Source organism: Paralichthys olivaceus, chromosome 1 (assembly GCF_024713975.1).
Source record: "Paralichthys olivaceus isolate ysfri-2021 chromosome 1, ASM2471397v2, whole genome shotgun sequence".
Taxonomy (NCBI): Eukaryota; Metazoa; Chordata; class Actinopteri; order Pleuronectiformes; family Paralichthyidae; genus Paralichthys; species Paralichthys olivaceus.
Window position 1 is genome coordinate 18,428,366 of NC_091093.1, and position 27,964 is coordinate 18,456,329.

Sequence of the window (27,964 nt, forward strand, 5' to 3'; positions counted from 1 at the left end):
ATTACAGTTGCACACTGTATTATGTGGAGAACTTAATTCTGCTAAGGCTGGATTTTTAAACCCTGAGTGATACTTGCAGTCATCAATTAAAATCTTGAAAGCTGTAATGTCTGTTAATAGAGCTTCATTCAGTTGACTTCACAAAATATGTGTTATATATGTGTACATATATTTGAGATAGTGTGCATCAATATGAAAAAATATATTCATTTGACTTAGGTCACAAGTGCATACAATTTCTGGTTGCACTAAGTATATTTTCCTCCACTTGCTTTTGTCGACTTTATTTTGTGGAAATTCATTTAAGATTTACACTAAATTTAGATGGAAACCTGTTCAATGAAAGAGAGTAATTTTGTTAATACATTTGCATAAACTTTAGCTGAGCATTATTGCATTCGTTAGAACAGATTTTACATTTAGCACAGATATAAACTGCAATTAATAAAAGCCTGTCAATAGAAAGAGGCACTTCTGCATTCCTAACCAGTTCAGTACTATAAGAGGCTTTTGGCTTTTGTGTAAATAAACACATACAGAATTGCAAAGAATAAAACATTTACAGTTCCATCATGTTCATAAAACAGAGACATTTTTGAAAAGCCTCTTATCGTCTCTACCTGTCTTTGGTTGAGAAATTCTCAGGATTATAAATAAACAAACTGCACTTAATTGAAGGTCTTTCATATTGTATGTCCTAGCCTTTCTTGTCTAAATGAAAAGTGAATAGAGCTGATTCCTGCAGATATGGGAGGAACACCCATGTACAAGTGAGGCCAGAACTGAAAGAGGCTGAGAGAATTCGATGTGACGGTTAAAGAACCTCAGTATGTAATCCCGAATCATTACGGAACCCGGAAAAGTGTGAAATTTCAACAAACTTACCACATTTACAATAACGATGAAAAGTTATATTCATGTATGTACATTTTACTTCCTGGTCGTATATTCCCGACTTAATCAAACAACTGATACATAAATGCAGAGCCAGTGTATTGATGTTCCACGTGTGTGTGTGTGCACGCTGAGGAGGAGTGATTTCTAATATCTCTCAGAATAGCATTAGTGCTTGTGATCATAGTGGTGTCGCTCATACAACTGGCTTTGGAGTCTTTCTTATGGACCCACGCTTCTTGTGTGGAGTATTACAATACAGGGAGTTAAAGCACTTGTCACAAGCAGCAGGTGGTTTGGAGTTAGATGTTATGATCAGCAGAGATTATCTCCTGACTCCAACAGGAGATTTCACTGTTGAATGGAGAGAAAAGACTTGTAAATGTTGGTGCTGCATCACCTGCAAGGACTGGCCGGCTCCTCACCTTTTATTTGTAGTCGTAAATGTTTATGCTCATGAGCCTGACGTATTGTTTTCTCACCACAGGAGTTGGTTGTGATTTAGTCCTGTAAAAAATAATTCATCCCACAGGAACCTTGTCCTTAGCATAGCCCTTTGCCTTTTATCCACAGCTAACAATGCTAACTAATGCTAAACAGATAGTGTGGCATTTTCCTTCCAAAAATGCCAATGTCAGTTTTCTTTCAAGTCACAAGTCACAGCTTCTTCCCCACTTGGCAAGCAGCGATTTCCCATTGATACTGCGAGTGAAAGGCTTCCTGGCTCTGCCTGCTCTTCCCAAAAACCTGGGCCGAATGCCTTCATATTGTTCGTTCAGTCTATTGTGATGCTAATGTCCGCCCGAGACCCTTGAGTCATCTATCACGGATGACAGGAAAGCTGGGGCTATTGTGTCGGCCTGCTACACACACACACGTGCACACACGTGCACACACACACGTGCACACACACACACACACACACACACACACACACACACACACACACACAGAAATCAACATACAACAGGCTGTGGTCTATAATCCAAGAAGAAGGTTTAAATCAGCAGATTAAAATCTAAATATTGTTTGGGTTAATAGGAACAGTTGTGATTTAGACTGCAACCAACTGTTATGTAACAGTATGGTAATGTAATTAATAAGTCTTAAGTAATTTTGAAAAGCATTCATATATATATAGATATTAGTTCTGTACTTATTAAATTAGAAGTCTAGGGCTTCATTTAAGTACTATTAAACATATATATATTTTAAAGCTCCCTTTTATTTTCTTGATTTCTTAGTCTATAAAATGTCAGACATATACGGAGGCTGAAGCTTTAGGTTTTGTTCTTCCCCGTGTCTCTGCAGCATGTCTTCGCCATGTCATGCTTACAAACTTTCCGATCAATAAAGGTAAAAGATCCTCACTTTTGAGGATCTGGAACCATCAAAAATTTGTCAGTTCTGTGTGAAAAAGGATTTGAACAATTATTGAATAATGCTTTCCAGCCTGTTGTACCAAAACCACCTCCAGTTTAACCACATTTTAATAGTATTGTAAATTGTACATTAAAAAAACAGAAATTAATGAAGATTAATGATAGACGTGTCTTATGTTGTGTTGGGCAGCGTCACAGATTCGTCCTCAGTTCTGTCCGGCCCTGCTCACAGAGCTGAGTGGTAGGAGCCACACATGTCGGCAATCTGCCGACTGGTTCTTGGCCAGGCCCAGCTCTGTCTCACTGTCTCATGGCAGAGTGCTGGGCCAGATGTGACTGTGGTTGTGCCTGCATTAGGAAAAAGTGTTGTTACAGGAAATGGATGCTTTTAAAAGGAGGACAAGAAAAAAAATGGAGCGGAGCAGTAAAGTATTGTTCTTGCTGCTCAAAGGATGTAACCAAGCCAGTTAAATAGTTTGATGTGCCATTACTTAAATTAGACTGTTTATGTTACACAGGTGTATAAAAGCGTTGGTAGTGAACTCATGAAACATGAAATACAATGTAAATTTTTATATTGTATTGATTTTGATTGTACGTTGCTTCTATTTTATACTACAATGATTTCAGAAAACATGTTTTAATGCGCAGAAGAAATTGTGGATTGTTTGCCTTGGATTTAAACGCTGTTCAAGGACTTTTGTGGACTGTCACTGAAGCCCATTACTAGAAATGAGATTTAAGATTCCGTATCTGACAGTTGTGAGATGATTTATTTATTTTACAATGTCTCAAACCTCTCGGCATGATTTCAAAAGGCATTCTTGATATCCTTTGTAGTGCTGAAACTATCAGTCGATTTACAAGTCATTTTACTCACTAGTTTCAGATTTTCTTTTGTTAGAATAAGTGTTTTTTCTTTCTTGTATTTAAAAGTAAATTGAATATCTTCATCCTTACTAGGACAATATGTGTCCCCAGCCAACTAAAGAACTGATTCATTCATTTTGAAATGAACTTAAGGATTAATTGATTACACTTTAAACTGATGTTCCAACAATCATACGGGGTGTTATCCATTGTAGGAGAGGTCGGGATATACCAGTTTCTGTGAAAGGGTTTTAAGAGCCAGAATACAATATAAACCTAAAATATGTTGTGCTCTGAGTAATTGACAAGACTCTCTTCACTTTTCCTCCATTGGAAAATCTCATTCTCTTGCACTTTTACGTAGCACAAAGCGCTGTTGTGGCTCTAATAGCTCGTACACTTGAACTGACTAATGCTGAATTTTAGGATATAAATGTATTTTACTAGTAAATACATTGAATCAAACAATTATCACCAGAAAGATTGATTTTACTCTTTTTAGCTGGAGTTCATAGTGAAGCAGAAAATGAGCAATGCAGGATTGATTGTGAACCAACTACAAACAAACAGTCGCAACTTCTCCAATGTGAAGATTTTATTGCAGTTATTAATTCAGTGTCTTTAAATTTGGACTGTTGCTCAAACAAAACAAGCTATTTTAGACCCTAATCTTGTCGTCAGCCTCTTTTCACCATTAGTTTATGGAACAACTGGAACAAATGGAAAATAATCATCGGTCAGGATTATCAACTGTTGATTTTGACACTGAAGGTCTAATGGGAGGAAATGGGAAGTTGTCTCTGGGTGTGGTACCTCTGAGGTTGGTCCACAGTCGACTGGGGACAATACACTCCATTGTCATTCACAACAGAGGGAGCCCGTCCCAGGTTTCTCAGAGAGAGGATGCTGAGGGCCAAATTGGATTTCTGACTGAATGAGGAATCAGCTGCTTGGAGACGTCTAGAGGAAGCCGAGCCACCATCTCTTTGTGGGGCTGCTGCTGGAGTGCCATTCATATGTCGCCGATCCTCCACACTCATTGAAATTCAGAGGGGAGTTTACTCTGGCCAGGTGGAGGTCTCCTCCAGCTGCTGTACAACACAGACCTGCTCAGGGGTCACTCTATAAACATTTAATCCCCTTCCTGCTGTTTTGAGTGACAGGAACACCCCATAAAGAGTTAATTTTCTTAGCCCTCTCTCTGCAGTGTCACGACTGCAGGATTTTATTTAACCCTCAGTGCCTGACTCAGTTGTAGCAGCACTGATCTTTCAAAATTAATCTTAAGAACATCTTTCAGGGCTTTGTTGAAATAGCCATCAAGGCCAAAAATAGCAAGCACTCACAATGAGATGACTTTCCTAAATTCAAAGTTTAGATCTTAAGCCCCGACTGTTCACTTGTGTTAATTGCTCAACTGATTGGCTCTGAATGTATAATCTTTAAAGCAGTATACAAAGTACAAAAACTAGTTAAAATTAGTAAATTTAATATGCCACTTAAATTTTTAACATTTAGTCTAACACTGATTATCTTACATTCATCCATCTTTCACTGAAATAATCATTATTCAGAATCCATCTCTAAATAAACTTTAAATACAAATTTACATTTTATTTAGGTGTTAACATTCAAAAACTTCTAACCAAGTAGTGTATCTTTCACTCTCATTTTGTAATGTGCAGAAGCTTTTAAATCTCAAATGTTACTATTTTATTTAACACTTGGACAGAAGCATGTCTTTAAAGTCTTTCTGGAGCTGTATGGACGTCAGTTATACACATGGCTAAGGCGATGTGTTTTAAAACTAAAACATCGTAGAGTAGATGTAGCCTTGGATGTCACAATTGATTCCTGTTGATTCATGGATGCTAAAATTTACTGTGAATAAAGACCCAACAAATGTAAGCTATGTTGCACTGCTGCTACTTGCTGTCGTGGCTTCATAGATCTCATTTTCATGAAGAAGGAATCTTCCCTGTCAGGACTTGGTTAAACGACACGTTTACAAGCCTTAATGCATGTGATCTCACTGCAACTCAGACACTTTGAACCAAACATAAAAGCTGAGAAACTGAGAATAAAAAGGCAAAAACTGTCACTGAATTCATTTTCTTCTTTGATAATGGTTATAGTCGGATTTTTGTTGAGTTGAAATACATCAACTGAATGTGCAAAAATTGTAATCCTAAATAATAAAATCAGCTTATCCCCAATGTCAAGACTTTTCACAAAAAAATGTCTGGCATTTGTTATTTGTGGAAGATCATTGATTTATTAGTTTGTAATGTAGCAGAGTAGCGCTACATGAATTTCAGGTGGGAAAAGCAGAGTTTTAGTCATGAATGTGGACAGCCACATCTTTTTTTCACAAATTGTTGTTCTGCAGAGCCAACTCAGGCAAGAAGCAGGAAAAAAAAAGAACATGGGCCAGCCAGGACCCACTGAGCTTTTTTCCAGCCTGGTGAAAAGAATGAATAATTCAACAGTAAGCAAGCTTTCAGCTGGCCATTTGTGTGCTTTGATCTATGAATCAGGAGTTTGTATGAATGCCTGTATTGTCATGTCATGTTTCCATAGTGTGTGAATTATTGGAAATAGTGCAGCCCTCCCCCTCCTCTACTACATCTAGTAAAGTTTACACTGCAGGTGTGGGGTGCAGGCTGGTTGACCTGTCACCCCCCAGATGTTGATGTTTATGTGTCCAGTGTGGTCACATGACTGGGTCCCTGTGGGTTGGCCTGGTTTAAATGTTCAGTGTGAAAATAGCTTAGGGGTCAACCTTCAACAAACTCTAACAAACATGACGTCAATCCCCTCCCCTCTGCACAGAGAGCAAAATGTGGAGGTGGGGCATGCAGCCAGGTGCTGCAGGTATCAAAGATATCATGTTGCTGACAAGTTTGTGCTTTTTTTCTTTTTTTTTTAAATTAAAACTAGTAAGATGCTCCAATGGTCAAGTTAGATGACAAAACTTTGTAATGGAATTTGTGAGAAAAGAAAATAGCAACAAAGACAATTTCAACACCTTGGTTTACAGGCAAAATGTGCACAACTGCACTGGTTTGTACTTTTGTTGTCTGTGTCAACATGATGATTTCTCTGGGCTTTATTATGGTTATGAAACCATTAATTAATAATAATCGAGCGATCCTCACTTGCAGCCCCACTACATGGACATAGCAGGTTTTGAGGGTTTTAATTGAAGCTAGCTATTACCCAGCTAGCATGAGCAGGACATAAGATCGCTGGTGCCACGCAAGATGAGGCTTTAGACCGGTTACCTCCACCAGGGAGTTTATGTTACTATGTATATTTGTCTGTAAGTAGGATAATGCAAAAACTACAGTACCGATTTAATTGAAACTTAGTGGAAAGGTGGGATATGGACCAAAGAACAACCCATTAACTTTTGGAGCAGATTTGATTAAGGTGGCAGTTTGAGGATTTTCTTTATCATTGTGAGGTGTTTCGTGACATTTGGAATAATTCATGGTTCTTAAAAAGAAATCTGATGATATTGAAAATCCATGAGGATGTATAACTTGGTGAGGCTTAAGGGGACTGTTCGCTCTTGGCGGAGGTATGCGCCATACCATTCTAGTTACGTTTCCATTATACCAACGACAAAAGCGTCCAGCATTGTTCTCTTGTCTATAGATCCATCCGAAGTGTCTGTTTATGTTCTCCATCACATTCTCTGATCCCTGCTGTGCCTCCAGTAATAGAAAATGCCTTTTGTTCTGATTACCTGAGATACAGCTTATTAGCACATGTGCAACACGTTGTGGTCCCATTGTGTCGTAATAATAAAGTAAGACCATTAATTGATAATGAAGTGAATGTAGAAAAATGTGTCATTATATTGAGGGTTTGGTGCATTTCACAGAGGAGCAGAACAGATCCATGGCATTGGTGGGCTACAGCTGGACACATAATTAGAGAGCCTCCTTACCTATAATTTGTGTAATAGTTTTGGTTGGCGGCATGTTATTACCATATGAAAGGGCTAAGCTGGGGTCATGTGCATTGCTACAGCAATTAGAGCAGAGCTGAGGGCAGAAGAATGTTTGGAGCTGTTGTTAATTGGAAATCTCTACAAAGCTATGCTTTAATTATAATTTAGTCAGAGCTGCACTGTTTTAAACCCAATATATTCAGTAGCCATTATTTTCTGTAATAGTATGAACAGCTAGGTCTGTTTCCTTTCAAAGTGTCGGGCTTTGAAGAGAATGAGATTGAATTAGATTAATTTGAAAGGCTGTGCTGCTGCTGCCAGGTTTTTAATGCTGATGTCACATGGTGTTTTCACAGGGAAATTAGATCTGGTTTGTTTAGAAGATGTACATACCTTCTGTCTTGTACGGCTGCACGTGCTATAGGTGCTTTGTCTATATAATTGCATGACCACTACCTAAAAAGTCTCCCAGGGTAATTAGAATTTTCCTCATTCACAATTTGTATCTTCACACACACACACACACACACACACACACACACACACACACACACACACACACACACACACACACCTGTAAACCCCATGGTGTGTTTTTTTGCAGAATGTGTTTTAAATTTCCACTCCTCCCTCAGCAGTCAGAGGTTTTCAGAGATTTTTTTACAGCAAACAAATCTCCCTTTATTTTCTTGTTCACACAGGTCGAAATGAGCTGATAGCCAGATACATCAAGCTTCGGACTGGGAAGACGAGGACTCGGAAGCAGGTACGACGAGAGGAGATGTCTATGTCAGATCTGGATGTGTGCAGTCCGTCGCCTTTGTTACTGAGATCAACAAAGCTAGACAGAGAGTATCACAGTGCTAAGCGGTCCAGGGCACATCTGAAGCTGACAGGCATCAGAAATCCCTGGATTACTACATTTCCAAAATATGCATCAATATGAAATGTAGTTCTTACTTGGTTTGTGCAGTTTTCCATTTTAAAAGCTTTCATGCAGCATATCAACCTTTTTACCTTAAATCCAACCTGCCAATATTTACAGTAAAGCAGGTACTGTACATAGTACAAGTCTAAGATAAATGTTGTTGTTTGAGAGAGGAGCCTGACAGTGCAAGTATTCATCATGTATTTCATGATTCATTCATGTATGACTACATCACAGAGGTCATGCACTTTGCAGAAAGAGAGGCCTTTATTAACAGGAAGGTCGAAGCCTTAATGGATTGGTACCATCTCTGATCAAAGAGTATGTGCAGCGAGTGCATCCTGCTTTCTGCATCCCACTGTATCACTCTTCTCCTTCCAAAGAGATGAACTCAGATTTTTGAATCAACTGTGAAAATAAATAGATAAAAGGAAAGAAAAAAAAGAAAAGTTAAAATACACTATGCTATAAAGAAAGGAATGAGAAAAACCTAAACTAACAGCAATCATACATTCATACAGTCGTCCAGTCATACATTTATCAAAAATATTGCACATGATGTATTGCACGTGGGATTGTATTTCACATGGTGATGATATATTACACATGGTAGGTTATCTAGCAGCATTTAGTAATGTAACGGCTGATGGGTAAATAATGTTAATACATTGAAATTAAGGGCTCTTGTTCTCTCTCTCTCTCTATAGATATATATATAAACATATATATATCTATGAATATATGTGTTTGTGTGTGTATATATATATATATATATATATATATATATATATGTGTGTATGTATAATGAGAAGGATGCTGATTCTTGTATTCAAATGACCTGGTAATGACCAGCTCTGCTGGGCTTCACTAATAACTGAATGATCTTCCCTCTAAATAGAAAATTCCCAGACTTGACCACTGACCTGAATAACAATGATTAACAGGCTGGCATCTACAGTGATGTTCGATCACTGTGTGTGTTTGTGTGGAGTGATCAGTCTGTGACTCTTCTCCTCAACACACAATTAGAATGAGAGAGAAAGACAAGAGAATTGACGACCTACAGCAACACCTGCATATCTGTTTCTGCTGTTTTAATGTATGTGTTATTTATGTTAATGCTCACAACAAGTGAGTTCTTTTCATTAGAGCCACGATCAAATTAGTCAGCAATTTTGATGATTGATTTATCATTTAAACACTTTATAAGACATTTTAAAAACAATCCACCAGTCATAGCCTGTCAAATGCTGATTTTTCTATGATTCAAAAATGAAAACCTTTGGATTTTCTAATTTTGCTTGAGCAAAACCAACTCTTAAATACATCAGTTCCCTACTTTGGGATTTTCCTACATTTTACTATTTGAAAAATCAATCAAAAGCATAATTTTCCTTTTAATCTAAAATTTAAATAATAATAAAAAATAATTTCTAAATATTAATTTCTTGCATTTTTTTGTTTATAAAATGCCGATCATAATTACCCAGAGAATATTAAATAATTTAGAACTGTGTGAACTTGGCTGGTGAAATGCCTCGCCCAGCTCCCGAAAGAATACAAGACGAGCAGATTCTCATTCAGCACACAGCAGATCACATCTGTATGTCTTAATGTGTGCTAAAGGGGCCTGCATCCTCCTTAATCAGTTCACTTAAGTAACGACAACACGCAGCATAATGCTTTACTTGCTGTTAGCTTGGTGTGTGCTGCTGTTAACCACCTTATCTCCCTCAAGTGTTTTTAAACAAAGAACTGTGTAATCCACTTTGTATTTTTCTTTTGTTTTTTTTATACTCCCTCTTCTCTGTTTTAATGGAGGTGTCTAGTCACATACAGGTCTTAGCAAGAAAGAAAGTTCGAGAAATCCAAGCTGCCATTAAGGTACGTCTGGCTTTGCCCAGTTGTAGGGGGCTTTTCATTGCCATGGTTACAGGCTCTTCCTTTGTTTTCCTCCCCTCCCCTCCCCCGCAGGTGTCTAGTCACATTCAGGTTCTTGCCAGAAGGAAATCTCGTGAGTTTCATTCCAAGCTAAAGGTATGCGCTTTTCTGCTTTTGGGCTTGTCGGTTGCTGTGAGTCTTAACTTCCTGTTTCCTGTGGTGACGGAGTGAATGCCTGGTGCTCTGATTTACCCTCTAACCCTAATCCTCTACTGACTGTGGTCTCCTCACATTTTCTAACCCCTCCACCCTCTCGCTCCATCTCTCACCCATTCTGTCCATGTGATTTTATCTACATTTATTCATTTTTCTGTATGGGCACTTTGCTTTGAGCTTGGCTGCTCATCATATCAGCATCAATGCTATGAATATAGTGAAGACAGTTTTTATTTCAAGTGATTATAATAAATCAAATTCATAAATTGTTAGCATTCTCAGAAAATGATACTGGTACTTTATTTTTTGATTATACAACTAACTGACAGATGCTGAACTTTTCAGGTCCATTATGGATATTGACAGTTATAAAAGATATATAAACTGAATAATGGCCAGCATTCACTAACCAATACACATCATGTAAAACATTTCTTTTAGTAGTTTTCTTTTTAACAATTTGACCAATATAAATGTAGTCACAGAAACAATTTGGCTAGCAGCTCTGACGATGCACTAAACACATTAGCATACAAATGTTTTAAAGTTTTGAATTTAAAAGTAATGGGATCACCAAATAATTATAATTTATCCCAAGCTGGGCCTGAATGTGTATAAACTTTCTTGGAAATCTGACGAATAGCAGTAGAAAAAAATCAGGAGAGCAGGAGAGCACACCATGCTAGCATCAAATAAAAAAAACATTGGCACAACAGCCAATAAATACACATTAAATTCGTTTTTTAAGTTTTGAAATGAAACGTAATGGGATCACCATAATAACAATTTATCGGGGCATCAATGTGTGTATTAAATTTCACGGCAATCTATCCAATAGTTGTTGAGGCACTTCCCTCAAAACCATAAACAAGTAAGTCAAGAGAGGTCTTTGGTCAGTGGGACTCATCCTCTGGAGATCATAAAAGTTTATATCACATTTCATGACAAAACATTTGAAATTCATTGAACAATCTTGAAATAAACAGTGGACAGATTGACACTAGAATGCATATAAATAAAGTTGAAACAACTTTTATGTTACAACAACTGATATAACTATTTACAGTCTACTTACTGATCAGGCTCTAATTTTTACTCCCTATAAAAAATCTATACATAAGAAATTTAAAAAAAAAAAGTGCATGCTGGCTGTCAGAGGGAATCGGTCTGCTTTTCTCTAACAAGCAGAATTTATTTAAAAAACGGAGCATGGCATAGGGGGTCTGTGTTTAAAAGAAAAAAGGCAATTACTTGTCTAACTCCTTTGATAAGGTAACCCAACTTTTCCCCGCTGTCAAAGGCTGAGTGTTGCGCATTCAGAGCGGAGAATGGCCGTGAAGCTTGCTGTTTCTGAAATGCCCTTTCTGCTTTCTTGTTCTCCCTTCAGTCTGTTAATAACTCTGGGCTCTCACAATGCCATGGCTGTTTGTCGCTTTGCTTCCTCCCCGTTCAGATGTCGTCATTTCGGAGCGTTCCTGTCAGTTATTACAGCAACAGTGACATCTGTTAAAAAAGTCACAGAAGAAAGTTTTTCAGAATGGCTTATTAAAAAGAAATCACCGTGAATGACGAACTCTTGAATAACTCTGATTTGTATTTCAAGATATTCTATGTAATGTTTAGATATGAAAAGATACTTCACTCATTTGCCATTCTCTTCTCTACTCAGAGAGCCTGCTATAAGTTTTGACTTTCACACTTTTCTTATGTTCAACACAAATTAATGAGCCCTCATTAATCTCTCTGTGTGTATGTTTGTCCTAGGCTACCTTTGGGGACATTTCAGACTGAAAGACCAGTGATTTTGGGGTGGCTCATATAAAAGGGGACGAAAGCTTCAGAAAAAAAATCCCTCAGTTGGGAAAAAGATCATTTTTGGGTCAGTGGATAAGGGTTTGGGTGAGGCAAGTAGTGGTTAAGGGTTAGCGTAAAACTGCTGGAAATGAATGCAAGTGTATGTAATGTCCCCAAAAGTGATCTATGACTGTGTGTGTGTGTGTGTGTGTGTGTGTGTGTGGAGACAGAGTCAGACAGGCAGCTAGCCACATGAATGCTTTCAGGGGCACAGGCAGCAGTCTGAAGAAAAACAGACAGCTTTTGTATGAATCCCTGTCTTTTCTCATTTAAAGCAAATTAGAGTTCAGTAGCAAAGAGAAGTACAAGTGTGCCCCTCATTTCAGGGGGCATCAATGAAAACCTGCTGTTTCTGGTCCTGTCAATGGCATTTTAGTGAATTGACAGTCATTATGTTACTGCTCTGTTTTTCTGTCTGGAACGAAGACCACTGATCAGATTGTGAAAAATTATAAAGGACAAGACATTTGCCGCAGAAATTTAGGATAATTTGTAAATACAAATGTTATAATCCTTTGTCACGAGGGGTTCTTTTCACGTGTTTGTTGTACTGTGTAAAGACACCAGGATACTTAAATAAAAATTGTTTATTACCGACGTTTGGAGCAAACTTAAGCATTTTGAAAAATGTTGAATTACTCTACAGATTTACACTAAAGCCCTGTTTGTTTGCATTTAGGTTACAAGTATGGTAAGTATTCATGGTGTGTGTGTGTGATGCCCTCTGTGCTTTAACTAGGGCCTGCGTCGTCCTCTGGCTGCTCGTCATGTGTTAGCTGCTGCCCATTGTTAACCCAGTTTATCAGTGTCTGTGTGTCATCATACTATTGTCATACTGCCAGCATGCTCACCTTCAGCTTTTGTCACCAGTGAGAATGCATGGGTTCGCCCGGGTGTGTGTGTGTGCGCCCTCTGCTGCAACTTTTACAGTGATTTCTGCAAGTTCTGCTCGACTTGAAATAACTACATTAATGCACATTATAGCTAGGCTTGGTAATTCTGGAAGAGTTAACAAGAGCAGGTTACTCTTTGAAAATATGCAATAGATACACCCCCCCAACACTACCTATATGACAAGTGACTACTTCCCAGTGCTTTTTTGGTTCTTCTTAAATTACCATCCTGTTAATTAAGCATGTCTATTTTTAATTAATTAATATATAGCTGGATAATTAAATTAGCAATAGGTAAAAAGCCTAACCAGAACTGTGAAAGACTCTCAGAGTGTCACTGGTGTCCTTCAGTGTAGCTGGAAAAATTCCTCACAATGTTTAGATAAATGCAGTCTTGATAGTACGGCTGCTGAACAAGTGTTTAAAAAGTATTAGAGGTAGATTAGTCAACAAGCAAACTTTCATTTAAGTGCATACCACTGCTAAGCATTGTGTATTGGAATTCAGTGGTAATTGTTTGACACATTCCTTAAAAAAAAAGCCTACACTTAAATAGCAATGCTGATACATCTTCTTTTTAACCTGCTTGCTGTTTGCTGTTGTGAGAGAGGTCAGTGGTGCTTTCAGTGTGTTGTTTAGAGTCTGGTTGTTGCTGCCTCTGCACCCCCCCCTCTCCTCTCTGTGTGGGTGCTAAGCCTTTTGTGACTGCTGTTAAAGGACCAAGCCGTGAAGGACAAAGCCCTCCAGAGCATGGCCTCCATGTCCTCGGCTCAGATCGTCTCTGCCACAGCGATTCACAACAAGCTCGGCCTGCCAGGCATCCCGCGCCCAGCCTTCCCCGGAGCAGGGGTAAGAGCCTCATCAGCGGCAGCACCACCCCCAGCCCCAACCCCCTGCTTTTGATCCTCCCGGGGCCAGCTTCACCCCGAGCAGCCAGGGGGCCAAACACACCGACATCCAGTCCAAATCACATTACACACTGCATCTTATTTGTGCCTATCAGATAAGCAGATGATCAAAAGAAGTGGTAGTCAAGATAACTACATCCACTGAACACGGAGCGAAAAGCCAGTTTGATCTTGTAGCTCACAGCTGCTCACAATTGGATGTTCTTTGTTGTTTGTACTTTGTTGTATATTTATATATTTTATTGTCCAGTTATGGCAGGGTATGATATCGACCGGTCAGCCGGGATCGTCACAAGAGTAAGTATCACACCTTGATGTCAGAGTCGAAAATTTGCACTTAAAATGAGTGTGTTTTACATTTTGTTTCTTTCTCTGGTCCAGTATTAAGCCTTTCACCCAGCAAGCCTATCCCACTCAGCCAGCAGTCACAACTGCCATTTCAAGTAAGAATTTACCTCATTTAAAAACTTTCATGAATCCATAATGAACGTCACACTTTTTTTTTGCAATTTTGTACACTTTGGTTTTGCTCTTCTTTGATAACTTTAATCATAAACCAACTGATGATCAGACTCACTCCCTCATCTCTTCCCTGCTTGATCTGATCACTTTTTGATGTGAAACAAGATGGAGATTGAGTCTGTTTACAGATTTTTTTTTTTTTTTACCTTGAACCTTTTACCCCAGAGCTCCTTATCTGCTGTGTAGCTCCAGGAAGAAGGGACTAAAGTTAATGTTGGGATTTGAGGATCTGGTTTGAGACTAAAAATCTAATCAGTTTAAGCAGTTCATGTTGCACAATTATTATTGCAAGAGAGAAATCAATAAAAAGTCATAGTTATACAACATGTTGCCTCATTCTTTTTTTTGCCATACCTCAACCGTCCAATTATGAAACTTATGAAACTCTCTTTTAAATTCAGTGGAACCAGATTTGTATTTGGATATGCACCATATTGTGCATAAATAACCATGTTATTCTCTGAGAAATCAAAATTTTGAAAATTGCCTGACCACTCAAAGTTCCCATGTGACCCCACACCATCATTTAATGGATTCCTTTGCCCATGTCCTTTTACTTAGTTTCGAGGAAATCCGCTCAGTGTTATTGTGAAATCTTTCTTACAAACAAACAAACTTCAAACAAGTCAAGAATTAAATGAGTGCGGCAAAAGGTCTGGTGTTGCCATGAGTAACTTCTAACTACTAATTTTGGTGCACTTAAACCTGACTCTCAGCAGATGTCCCTAAATAAACAGTACATCTCATATGAAATTTTTTTTATTTACTTTTAAATGACACAATTAATGCTGTTAGACAACCCTGTGAGAGGATGAATCTTACTCTGGTTTTACTTCAGGTTACGAACCCACAGCAGCTCCAGCTCCCACCGCACCAGCATGGCAGGGCCGCTCCATCGGTACATCTAAACTCCGACTGGTGGAGTTCTCCGCTTTCCTAGAGCAACAGAGAGACCCAGACTCAGTAAGTAAAGCATCATACTACAGCATGAAATCTATCTCGTGTTAATTCACACCTCTTATCGTGCAGGCCGTTCCTCTATGAATACACTGGGACAATTTCTCAGGCAGAAGGGTCAGCCGAGAGGAGGCCAAAACAAGCTGAGGAAGGAAACGTCTTGTGTGCAGAGACGCACAGCAGGAAAACCTGCAAAAATTCTGTATATTTATCAGCTACTTAAAAAGATTTGCCAAAACTATATTTAAACTGCAGACTTCAGCGCAGCGGGATAAACCACAGACTCACTATGAGTTCATATATCAGCAGCTCACATTTCTTGCTTGCTTTAATGTTTGTCTACATTTTCCTGTGCACTCACTCTCTTTTGGTATTGATATGGCGTGACAATGGCCATTAATCTTACATGCAGCAGTGCCCTAAAGGCCATGTGCTACAGTGGCTGCTCTGTGAGCTTTTAGACTGAAGTGCAGTTGCCACATGACAGTTTCATATTGTCACAGTGAGGGCAACAAACCTCTGGAAATCAAAAGTTATTCTCTGATTTGCTGCTTCTTTTCTGCTGTTGGCAATGCATCATGGGTTTTAGGCTCAACAGAGCCGTTTTATTCACTTTGTAAAATCATAATTCAAATATTCTCAGTTGAAAAGTTTAAAGCAATAGAACAAACCTCAGTGTTATTTCATATTGTCAATTCAGGTGATTGTTGCTTTGATGCAGAGATGTTGCTTTTCATGTGATTGAAGACTGAATTATACTCTTCTACCATCAGCCTGAATTATTTTACCTCATTTAAAGCTCACGATTGATCTTTCTTTCTTATTATAATAATGTCAAACATTAATATCCAGCATCCCTGCCTTGATGAACACACATAAGGGGATCTTTTTGTTTGTTAGCAGAATCATTTTAAGCAGCCTAATTTTAATCTAAGGGTTATTTCACATCATCAGAGTAGAGTATATTGTTACCAATCTAACTCTGGCTATAGGTGGTGTTAAATTACTATAATTGTCTTATTTTACTTCAGCAGATCTTTGTATATTCACTTTGTGGATGTGCAATCATTTTATTGATTAATTTGTCTGTTTTACATGAGACTCTACTGTTGAATTCAGAAGAGATATTTATTTTACTTTTCCAAATGATAATAATACAACTTGAAATACACATTTTAATATATGTTCCTAATATTATATATTTGTTTTCTTTTTCAGTACAACAAGCACCTATTTGTACATATCGGCCAGACAAATCATTCCTACAGCGACGCCCTGCTGGAGTCGGTGGACATTCGTCAGATTTATGATAAATTCCCTGAAAAGAAAGGTGGACTGAAGGAGCTGTATGGGAAAGGTCCACAGAACTCCTTCTTCCTTATAAAATTCTGGGTGAGTGTTATTTGACATGGATTCGATAAAGAAATAAAATGTCAGCGTTGCAGATTGATGATGTTTTACTCTCACAGTGGTCTTAATACCATTAGTAATGCTTTGCACATTGTGGGATGTTTGTAGTTAAGTAACAGTCTGTTCAGGTTCGTCTTTAGTTACTGGTTGTAATCACTCCACACAGTCATGACTGCTCTCTTAATGTTTGCAGAATGCACCCTGCTATATTTGGACTTGCATAGCAGGAGAGCTTTTGATCAAAGCACTCACTAATTCAGTGTAATATCTCCAAACAATGGAGTGACCTAGTTGCACTCCTAATGGCTGTTTAAACATTGCATGTATTTCCTCCTTGATGCAAAATGCTAACTAGCGGCAGCCAACAAAGTAGAGACCGCATGCACTTGGACCAAGTCCCTTCAAATTCCTTTTGAAGTGAGCGACCAATCTAAATTTCAAATGAAAGACAGAATCTGCACAATAATGAACATATAACTGCTTTGCTTAATGAAGGAGGAGAATGTTGTAGGAGGACGTCTCCTCTCTTTGTGTCCATAATGAACAGGATGTTCAGGGCATAGAAAGGCTTCCCTCTGGGAGCAGAGCGGGTCAACATTATAAATCATTCTTTTAATGTAACTTCATTTAATCCTTCTTACAATCTTGTTTCCAATATGGACACATTAACATACGTATTCAGATGCTGCCTGAGATCTTCTAATTTGATTTTCAATCTCGGCAGCACTGTGATCAGAAATTCTTAATGCAGAGTTTGACACATTTTACAGTTAGCATGTTAAAACCAAAGCCACAGATATGTAGTGTCCCCATTTCAATACTACATTGTGTGCTCTATACTAAGTATAAAAAAAAATCCAGACACTTGTATGTTGATGCTAGTGTGAGTCTCTTATGAGAATGACAATGTGAAAACAGTCAGTTATCGCTTGAATCTGCAGCTTCCATCAGCTCAGTTTCAGTCTTGGTTCACTCAATTCTCTCACCTGTTCAGCTGCTCACAGAGGAAAAGCCTCTACAATCCCACTGTAAACTGTCTGCTCTGCACCAAACAGACAGTTTGGTACTTGATATTGAATTATGTGAAGCATAAAGCATCTAAAGGGCCAGATATGCTTTTGATTTAACTTGAGTTTTGATGTGGGGATTCTTTGCACCGTTGTGTAGATATTCAAAATAATGTCCGAATGGCAACACACTTTTTGTTAGTGCTTGGATGCCTGTGTTTGGTCTAATTTACTAAAGGCATTTATAGTCTGCCTTTGGTTAACCAGACTGATGTGTTGTCTTAAATACCTTGAATACACAACTACAGATGTGCAAGGACCTCACAGGGATTCTTATAATTATTCAGTTTACTAAGGACAGTATACACTGTAACACACTGTATTTATCTGTTTGTGTTTTAACCTCTAATGTGGACATTATATTCATATCTTCATTGACACTTGATGCCCTTTTTTTTTTCTGCTCCTCAGGCCGACTTGAACTGCAACATTCAGGATGATACCGGCTCTTTCTATGGCGTCACAAGTCAGTATGAGAGCTCAGAGAACATGACCATCACATGTTCTACGAAGGTGTGCTCCTTTGGCAAGCAGGTCGTCGAGAAAGTTGAGGTACGGACTTTACATAATTTTAATCAGAGCAATGATTAAAAGTCTGTGATTGTGCACTACATGTGTATATAATATGTTTTTGTTGCGTATTTATTTTGATCTCTTGTTCCACAGACTGAATACGCACGGTTTGAGAATGGACGCTTCGTTTACCGAATAAGCCGGTCTCCCATGTGTGAATACATGATTAACTTCATCCATAAGCTAAAACATCTACCAGAGAAATACATGATGAACAGTGTGCTGGAGAACTTCACCATCTTACTGGTAATCACTTCACTGAACTGAGTGGGTGAGGTCCCTCTGCAGGGACCCTCATTCTTCTTCCTCTCCTCACTGCTGGCAGGGTGTGTTGGTGGCTCCGTCTAGCTTTCGGAGAAAAATGGGGGTGGTGTTGTCTACAGATGAGTTCCTCTCGCTGGTGTCACATTCCTCTCATTCCAGGATGAAACGCCGTGTGAGGAGCCTCATTATCTGTAGGGGAAAAGGGAGGTGGCAGGAGAAACCCCTGTTATAACCATCACATGGGGTCTTAAAATGTCATTCACCACTATTGACAAAGAAAATATAAATAAAAAGAAAGACATACATTCATATGTGGAAGGGGGCGCACTCAGGATGTGCACCAGGGTCCTGTTTCTTAAAAGTACACAAGGTGAGGATGATTGTAAAAATACCACCATGAGATTCCTCTTAAATTTTTCGCTTTTAGAAATGATTGTAAATTAACAAATTCTTCCTACTGACTCAAAAAGAGAAGAAACAAAAGCAGCAGGTGGAAGCAAAAATGCTTTTGTTCAATTTTAAGTTTATACTTTAATCAACCGCTGATGCTTTGTTAAGTGACTTTTAAAATAAGGTGATAAATTATGTTTGAAGGAATTAGCAAAAATGTATTTCATTAACTTGTGCACTCAGTCAACAATTTTCTGTCATCATTGTCTTCATGAATAAATTAATCCTTTACCTTGTAAAACTACCAGGAATTATTCAGGCTGAGAGCAAACCGCTCAGACTGTTGACTCAACATTACACTTTGTTTTATTACTGAATGACTCCATGTTTAAAACCTTTATTAGAGACAAAGACGCTTGTGAATCACATCAGGAGGAAATAAAAAACTATATCAAGAATGCAAGGTCCAGTAGACAAACATATACATATATATTTATATACATATAAATTATAAGGGCAAAGCTGGCAGATATAATTGCATGCAATTCAGAGGAAGCTCACTGATATGACACAGTCTGTAAAATTGTGCCTCTTTGTCACTGACAGATCTCACAGGTGGAGCAGGTAAAATTATTAATAAGTAAACTGGGTTGGAACTGAGGCTCAATTTACCTCTGACCTCTAGCAAAATTATGACACTAGTTATAGTTTTAGTTATTAAAGGTTCAGTGTGTAAGATTTAGGTGGAAGGGATCTATTGGCAGAAATTGAATATAAAATAGTCAGAGTGTTTTATCCAAATTGTACGAATTGTTGTTTTCTTGACCCCAGAACAGGCCCTTTATATTTCAATACTTTTTCTTTACATCAGGAGCGGGTCCTCTCTACGGAGGCCGCCATGTTTTTTTAAAGTAGCCCAGACAAGCCAAACTAAACCTTTGAGTTTTTATGACATCTGAAGGTCACCACAGGTTCTCTTTCATGTTTGGAAGGAGAAGGTGAGGTGAGGGGGGGGTTCAGCTGCAACATGCAACCTCACCACTAGATGTCACTACATTCTACACACTGAACCTTTAATAAATCTGGCCTCTGGTCTTTTGATTACACATTTGTTGACAAGTCAAGTCCTTTTTCTTGCCCTGACTTCAGTCCACACTGATTACACTACTGACAGTCCTTTCTGTTGCAGGTGGTGACGAATAGGGACACCCAGGAGACGCTCCTATGTATGGCGTGTGTGTTCGAGGTTTCAAACAGCGAGCATGGCGCCCAGCATCACATCTACAGACTGGTGAAGGAATGAGAAGCCCCTTCTTTTCACAGACTTACCAACCTCAAAAACAAGCGGCAGTGCCTCTACCTGAAAGTCCCACCTACAACACTTTCTGGTCATGGTATCGGCTGAAGTCAGTCGCTATAAATTTTGTTTGAATATAAGTGTTTGTTATTTGACTGCAGCTGTGAATTGCGGTACAGTTGTTTTATGTTTAAATACGGGATGTTTAAACTACGTTCAGTTGGTCTCTGTTGGGCATAAATGTGGCCGTACTTAGTATACTAAGAATTTACTTGATTCATTTGGTAAATAGAAATCTGTGTGTCGTCTTCTGCTTCGTCTCGTAGACTAGGAAAAAAAAAAAGGATACTGGCCTTTTCTACCAGTAGCCTCATGTGGTCTGTGTAATATGTTTGCGTGGGTTTCGTATGTCTGTAGTTTATGATTTGTGAGCATATATACTGTAGATATACAGACATGCACCAACAGCCAATAGATTTTCCAAAGAAACAAAAGTAACACACTACATTTACAGTCGCTGAAAGTACAGACGTATATTTATCCCCAATGAAGCACTCCAAATCAAACACTACGAGCAGAATGAATGCACTGTAAAAAAAAATACAATACAAATGTTTTGCCTGAGTCTACAACATAAATGAAGGGAAATCTTTCCCACCTGTTAATCATCTCTGTGCTGCAATCGAGTCTTTCCTCTGCCACAACTGAGAATTTCCTCCGACCAGACTCAACTAGTCCAAAAGCACTTTGTTCCCCTCCCTCACCTTTCTGATTTATCTTTCTCTTAGATCTGTGGTTTCTGTAATCATAACACTGTAAGTCACTTGTAGACAGCAGACATTGTTCAGCGTGTTGTGGCTTTGCCCCCTGAAACACTCAGAATCTCGTTCCCCCTCTGGGATGGCAGCGTAATAACTCCTTCACTTTCATATGTTTCTGTGGCCTACACTGATCCCGAGCCTTAAACATCTTATAGCTGTGTGTGAACTCCAAAACATGCCACAAATACTGTGATCTCTATACGTGGAAAGACCCTTTATAAGTTTGCATCGTGTAAGAAATTCATATTACAAACAGCCAAAGTGTAAGTGTACAGTGCCTTAGATTATATCCTGACATCACCCTTTGCTTTGTTTCAAGTTGAAAATCTATTTTGTGGATGAGACAGGAAAAAAGACCAGTACACTCTGAAAAATCCAGTGTTTGTTGTTTGTTTTTCCAGAGGCAGAATACTTTTAAATTGTGAGTCCGTTTGCAAATTTTAGGTCAAAATCTGTCGCGTTACAGGTTTTATTTTTCTCTAAACTCTGTTTAAATATGTCCTAAAATCTCAGTCTTTTTCTGTAGTGTACTTTAAACACAGACTGACTGCCTTTCCTGTTGTAACAGACCAAAAAACCAGAGATACAGTCAATCTTCTGTCCTGCATGGTAGCAAGGAAGTGCCTTCGGTTTAAAATTTACAGCTTCAAAAAGACAAAACACAAACTTAAAAATTAAAATGTTGCTAGACCAAAAAAGGAGACACAAGTGAAACCGATCACCACATTGCCTTTTGATTGTAAAGTCAGCAGGGGAAAGCTGGATACTGGTAAAAGAAATGATCTATACATTTTATTTTCAATTGATTTCACTAATGATGATGTATTTGAAGAAAACCTTTCTCTTCTGATAACGTGCAGCCGCTGACTGCACGCAGGATGTCAACCCTAACTCGTCTGCTTCGTGCACACTTGCAGGTTCAAGTGTTTTGTTTATTTTATAATGAGAAAAAAGGTATTTTCCTCTTTCCCGAGACCACAATGTGAAAACCACAGAAAACATCCGACCTTACCTTACCTTACCTTTGACGACGCAGACACAGCTGTGATGTCGGCGATGCAGGGACCAGCAAGCTTTTTATAATTATATATAATTATAATTCATTATTATCAGTAAGTCTGTTGAGCAATTTCCAGAAAATAATATGGAACTGTTTTAATGCGGCAAAATCTGAAATTGTTTCCAAATTCTGTTTAAGATGCTGTTTCATTCACTGCTGCTGTGGACGAGGCCGTCAAGGTCAAAATACGTATCGCCGTTAAGGACCATAGTTACTCAGACTCTTACTGTTTCTTACAATTTAATCATCTAATGTATTTTAATCGAGATGAGCTCTAGATAATTACAGACAATATCTCTGGTGGATGCAGATAAAATCAATCATTCAGTATTTTTGCCACAGTCCTGTGGACACTGGAGTGTTAAACAGGCCTTTTCTTATGTTTACCCTGTGTATCTGTTCACATTTATTGATTATTACTTAGTGAGATGTTCTTATTGTACTTGTATACAGTTGTACTTGGTTTTGTGATGACATTGTCCGTATATTGCAAGCCCAATACGATGGTAATGATGTTACTGCTGCACTGCTGGTACAATTTGACATGTCGTCTCAACACGTAGAAAAACAGCAGGGCTGAGGCCTCCAGTGGCGTGAATGTCAGGTGGACCGTTTGAAGAGGAAATGGACACAAAAATGTTTTTAAAAAATCAGCTAAGTTGAGGAATCATGCTACAAACAAATCAGCAGTTTAGCTTGTGTTTTGTAATTCTGTAGGTACTGGTACCTTTTTGTTTCATGACCATTCTCCGATGGTGGCTTTAAAGTGATTCTTCACATGGCTCACATATAGTCGTCATGCGCACATTTGGGTTTTGTGTGCAGACTTTTATTCTTTGTAAAAAGGTGCTTTGTACAAAACGATATCTTGGCTTTTCTTGGTACAGATGTGTGATATCTTCTCATATCCATGACGGTAAAGTGTTGGAGCAGAAGGAGAGAAAAGAAGCTCTGCTATGTTTCTGTGTTCTGCATATGGTCGTGTCTTTGCTCCGTAACATTATGATGCCTTCTTGATAATATAGTTATTTTGTAGCTTTCTAGATACTTTCTATGTATGCAAATACTGAAGTTAAATAAATTTGAAACATGTCGATCTTTTGTTGTCACTTCAGAAAAAAACGTCACAGTGTTTTCCAACACACTGGTTGATTCATGCTGGAAGGAGGCAACATATGTTTAACTCTTAAACTGCAAACACCTCAGATCAACAGCAGATGAAGCCAGTCACTTTATCAACACAGTTTCATGTAGACCAGTGTAACAGGGACAGTCACCAAAAGGAGACACTGTCAAAGTAAAAGCAAATACATGAGTATCTCATGTTATGTCTGATCTTATATAACTAGTCAAAGTATATTTGTATTTATTTTAAAAAAACTACATTTCACCAATGTGCTGAACAGGCTGACGACATATAAAAAAACAGAAGACTAGAAAAATATATTGAAAAAAAAAACAGTAAAGTACGAAAGCAATAAAACATTAAATATCAAATATTTGAGAATTTAATATTGCCCAACTTAAAAGAAAGTGTCGCCACATCTAAAATCTGAGATCAAAACCTGGTGCTCCATTTAAATGATTAAAGGAATAATAGTTTAGATTCCAAAAAGTAAAGTCCTTGCTGGAGACAATGTGTGTTTGATATAGCATGATATCTCAGTGAAAGATCACTATCTAATGAAATTACAAATGTTGGGCTTTATTACTGACATCAGTGTAAAAATACAACATCAGAAATCTTCAAATAAGTTCTTGCACTAGAACACTGACCCTGTTTAAAAGAGGAAACTTTTGGAGCAGATGCATTCAGATCAGAAACTCTCAAATTAAGATTAAATGGTTTAATGCTGTTGACCATGTGGCACCTAAAGGTTTATTAACTGAGCACATTTTCACATTTTGTTTCAGTGCATAGATTCCCCCTTTACAGTGAACAGATGTGTCGGTCTTTTGTAGTGCATTGCGCCACCATGTGGACGTTTATGGTGTTTTCTCAGAAGTGAGGGGTACAACAGCTCTGTGGTTCAAGGCAGTTTTTTCTTGAGCACGTATCAACTGTAAGAGATAGAACATTTTAGTGAAGGCTGCCTGACATCAGCATGACAATGTGATTTACTATTAGTCAGCAGTCACTGACTCTTCGTAACATTGTATTATACTCAAGTGAATTATTTGGGTTATTTACTGGGTTGGCATTTAATAATGCTTTATTTAGGTTTAGGTTAAATGTCTTCATATCAAGTCTGTATTATTACAACTATGGCTCTGTTTGGTTTTAGGAAAGTATGTTGCTATTACTAGATATGAACAACAGGAGGCAGCAGTGTCCACTACATAAACTTACTTTAATTTGATCACCGTTATGATTCTGACCTATTGTTCATGCACTCAGTCTCTACCTCTACAAACAAAACAGTGTTTCAGATATGCTGGAGGTGCAGGCCTCTGATCGGCAGGACTGACCCAACAGAACATTAACTTTAAAGGGATAGTTCACCCAAATATAAAAATGTACTCATTATCTAGTCACCACTGTGCGGATGGAGGGGTGGAGTTTCATGGGTAAACAGTGTTGCAGCAAAATCCAACCGGTTCCTCAAACGTAAAGAAACAACAGAAAAAAACATGAAATATCTCCATACTGCTCCTGTGCTGTCATCCAAGTGTCCGTAAACCCCGACATTCAAACCAGGAAACAAACAATGAGAAAAAACAAGAGGAGGAACTAAAAGCTATGAGACTTTTCATGTATGGGAGTGTCCCCAACAAAGACAAAGACGACAGTACCTTTAACCAAAGTGTCAATGACCTTTACTAACAGCATCACTGTACAGTATGAAATTAATTCTCAGCCGTGTATCATAAGATCGAGCCTGATTTGAACCATTGTTTTTGTGTTCACATATGATGTAGTTAGGCTGTCTGTGCCTCTTTACCTGATTTTTAACTTGGTTTTACTTTGTGAGGTGTCCTTAGGGTGTCTGGACACTGCGAAATAAAAGTTTTATTATCATTACTACTTAAATAACTCAATCCAGAGTCTGAGCTCTGTCACTCATAACAAAGGACTGCATATCCAGATCATTGAACACGGCACTGCTCAGATTTCTGATTGTGTTGTGCTTTATCTTCACTTTATTTCAGTGTTAATATCATTTAATACTCCATCACTGACCATGATGGCGGAGTCTTAACCTGACTCAGATTCACCTATAGAAAAAAGCAACAACTCGGTGCTAAATGTATATATCACAGGTTCCCTAAGCTGGCTCACCAGACCTGATAGTAAACTTATTTAATGACATTTATATCCGGAGCTGGAGGAACTAAAATACAGCTGTCGGTGTCAAGTACTCAATGAATAATTATGCAGCTAAGAAACATCTATGTTATTATGACTTTAGTCCCAATATTCTCAACGGGGAAGTGATAATTACTGGTTGTCAGATTAGTGAGATTGAAACAAAAAATATTGAATTTTTATTTTTCATTAAGGAACTGAGACTGCTGCTGATAAACTGTGTATTTACTAAAGTCACTCATGTCTTCAGACTGTGGCACAAAACCACTCACCACACTATGAACTCCTCTGTCTCTGGTGTGAGTCATGTGATCAGAGGCAGTACTTATGAGGGAGAAGTGTTTCTTTGACTGGGCCCCAAAGTGCACCGGAGGACACATGGAAGTGCAAACCTCCAGACCACTCGCATGCGACCAGCACGCAGCAGCGCGCATTACGCACGCAGAGGAAATGAGTTTGGGTACCGCCGCGCTTTTCTCCAGACATGTGGATTCAAACATGTCCTCGGATTGACTTTTTTCTTCATTTATTTATAAGAAACAGAGTTTAACAAGAGCTCACGATGGAGGAGAGTACGATTTCAGTGTGGGTCTGCAGAGAGGAGAAGCTCGTCCTCGGTCTGTCGAAGCGCACCACCTGCTCTGATGTGGTCAAAGTGCTGGTGGAGGAGCAGGACTCCCCGCACGGCCTCTCCGCGGCTAGGTCCTACTGTATCGTGGAGAAATGGAGAGGCTTCGAGAGGATTCTACCGAACAAAACAAAGATGTTACGGCTCTGGGTCGCGTGGGGAGACGAGCAGAAGAACGTGAAGTTCGTGTTGGTGAAGAGCGAAGCGTCTCTGGCGAACCACGGAGCCCGGAGCGCAGAGGCGCGGGTGGTGCGGAGCAAACAGAGCCCGTTTGTTACCAAAGGCTCCGCACGGTCTCCGGTGGGGCGCATCTCACCGGAGAAACAGCGCCGGATCGTCAGGAAAGCTTTCAGAAAGTTGGAGAAGATAAATAAGAAGAGGGCAAAGGTGGCGCACAGAGACGCGTCCGCTGCGGAGAAGATGGAGACTCTGGTTCATCTCGTGGTGTCTCAGGATCACACCATCCGGCAGCAGATCCAGAGGATCACTGAGCTGGACGCAGAGATCGAGACGTGCGAGGCGAAGGTGCATTTCGACAGAATCAAAAGACACGGGGTGAACTACGTTCAGGACACGTATCTGGTGGATGCAGCCGCAGCTTCCAGCCGCGAGGAAGACAAAGTGTGTCCAACTGAGACACTTGTAAAGTTTGAGGAGTATGTGCTGCGGTGTGAGGAGGTGGTGAGACTGCAAGAGGAGCTGTGGGAGCAGGAGGCTCACGTGGACATCATCACGGTGCAGGTCCAAGAGGAGCTGAACCGCCGCTGGATGCAGAGGAGGAGAGAGGAGCTGCAGAGCAGAGACACTGAGGCCGGCGAGGGCGAACAGCCCGCCCCCTGCTGCACGGAGCCAGACACTACAGCAGAAAATGAGCTGCTTTTGGAAGGAGAGAGGATCAGAACACAGTTGGATGCGAGTTTGTACATCGGTCTGCGCCTCAACACGGATTTAGAAGCTATTAGGAGCGATTTAGAGCTGAGCCAGGAGATTTGTGATGCGAGGGAGAAGGAGATGAGGGATTTGCTGGAGAAAGTGAACACTTTGGACATGGAGGAAGGGACAGCCAGTGGTGATAAGACAGGGATGATGATGATGATGAGCACTTTGGAGAGGAAGAGTGAGTGGGTGGAGCAGGCCAGGGGTCTGTCCAAAGTTCACAGTGTGAACGATGACGACTCAGACACTGGATTAAGTTCCCTGCACAGTCAGGACTCAGACTGCCAGACTGTGTGGGAGTCACTGGTTTAAGATTTTACCAAGAGTCGTTCATCTGTTTGTCATTTATCACGAGAAACCAACTTCTTCAGTCTCAGGGATCATAGTTACTCTGAAGTGAATGAACATTAGGTTTCCACATGGCGATGACATGGACCTGAACCTACCTGATTGTACTGTGCTCTTGTCTGTGTGTCTGTTCATCAGAAGGATTATGCAAAGAGTACAGAACGGATTCACACCCGCTGGGTGGAGGGGTGACTGGCTACGAGCACGGGCCAAGGAGAAAACATTTCACCTCACTAAGGATCTGGTTAAAGAGGCTGATCCAGGATTTTTTCTTTAATCACCTTTCCTGACATCAGTTTCTCAGGAAATATGGATTTTTACACAAAAACACATATTTTTGCTGTTGATATCTAAGATAGAATATAAGTCTGCTTCCCTTGTATTTTTATTTTTCTAAGAACAATCCCTCATTTTTTACAACATCCATCTAGTTTGAGAACAACTATAGGTTTTTCTTCATAACACCAATTGTTCCTTAAAGCTGTTGTTTTTGCATAAATAAAAGATAATAACAGTTTTAAATGTTGAGTTCATGTGTTCCTCCAGTCTCTTGTTATTAATATTTGACCCTTGCAGGCTGCACACGACCAAAGAAATCTG

General features: G+C 39.2%; 2 protein-coding genes across 11 annotated transcripts in view; both read left to right on the forward strand.

Annotated features, from left to right (window-relative positions):
• tead1b (TEA domain family member 1b) overlaps nt 1-23,239 on the forward strand; it is a 44,433-nt gene extending 21,194 nt beyond the window's left edge. For 3 of the 10 annotated variants that reach the window (XM_069524104.1, XM_069524107.1, XM_069524096.1), the window contains 11 exons: nt 7,806-7,870; nt 9,854-10,069; nt 12,663-12,674; nt 13,594-13,725; nt 14,035-14,081; nt 14,166-14,227; nt 15,145-15,269; nt 16,482-16,655; nt 18,152-18,292; nt 18,407-18,559; nt 20,157-23,239. In XM_069524104.1, coding sequence (XP_069380205.1) covers nt 7,806-7,870; nt 9,854-10,069; nt 12,663-12,674; nt 13,594-13,725; nt 14,035-14,081; nt 14,166-14,227; nt 15,145-15,269; nt 16,482-16,655; nt 18,152-18,292; nt 18,407-18,559; nt 20,157-20,270 — 1,241 coding nt within the window. In that variant the 3' untranslated portion in view covers nt 20,271-23,239. The remainder of the gene's footprint in view (nt 1-7,805; nt 7,871-9,853; nt 10,070-12,662; nt 12,675-13,593; nt 13,726-14,034; nt 14,082-14,165; nt 14,228-15,144; nt 15,270-16,481; nt 16,656-18,151; nt 18,293-18,406; nt 18,560-20,156) is intronic. The other 7 variants (XM_069524149.1, XM_069524139.1, XM_069524113.1 and 4 more) reach the window with 6 other exon arrangements.
• Nucleotides 23,240-23,355: 116 nt separating this feature from the next.
• Nucleotides 23,356-27,886, forward strand: rassf10b (Ras association domain family member 10b). Its single transcript, XM_020098713.2, has one exon. It carries the CDS (start codon nt 26,015-26,017, stop codon nt 27,326-27,328), a length of 1,314 nt encoding a protein of 437 aa, XP_019954272.2. The 5' UTR covers nt 23,356-26,014; the 3' UTR covers nt 27,329-27,886.
• The last annotated feature ends 78 nt before the right edge of the window (nt 27,887-27,964 follow it).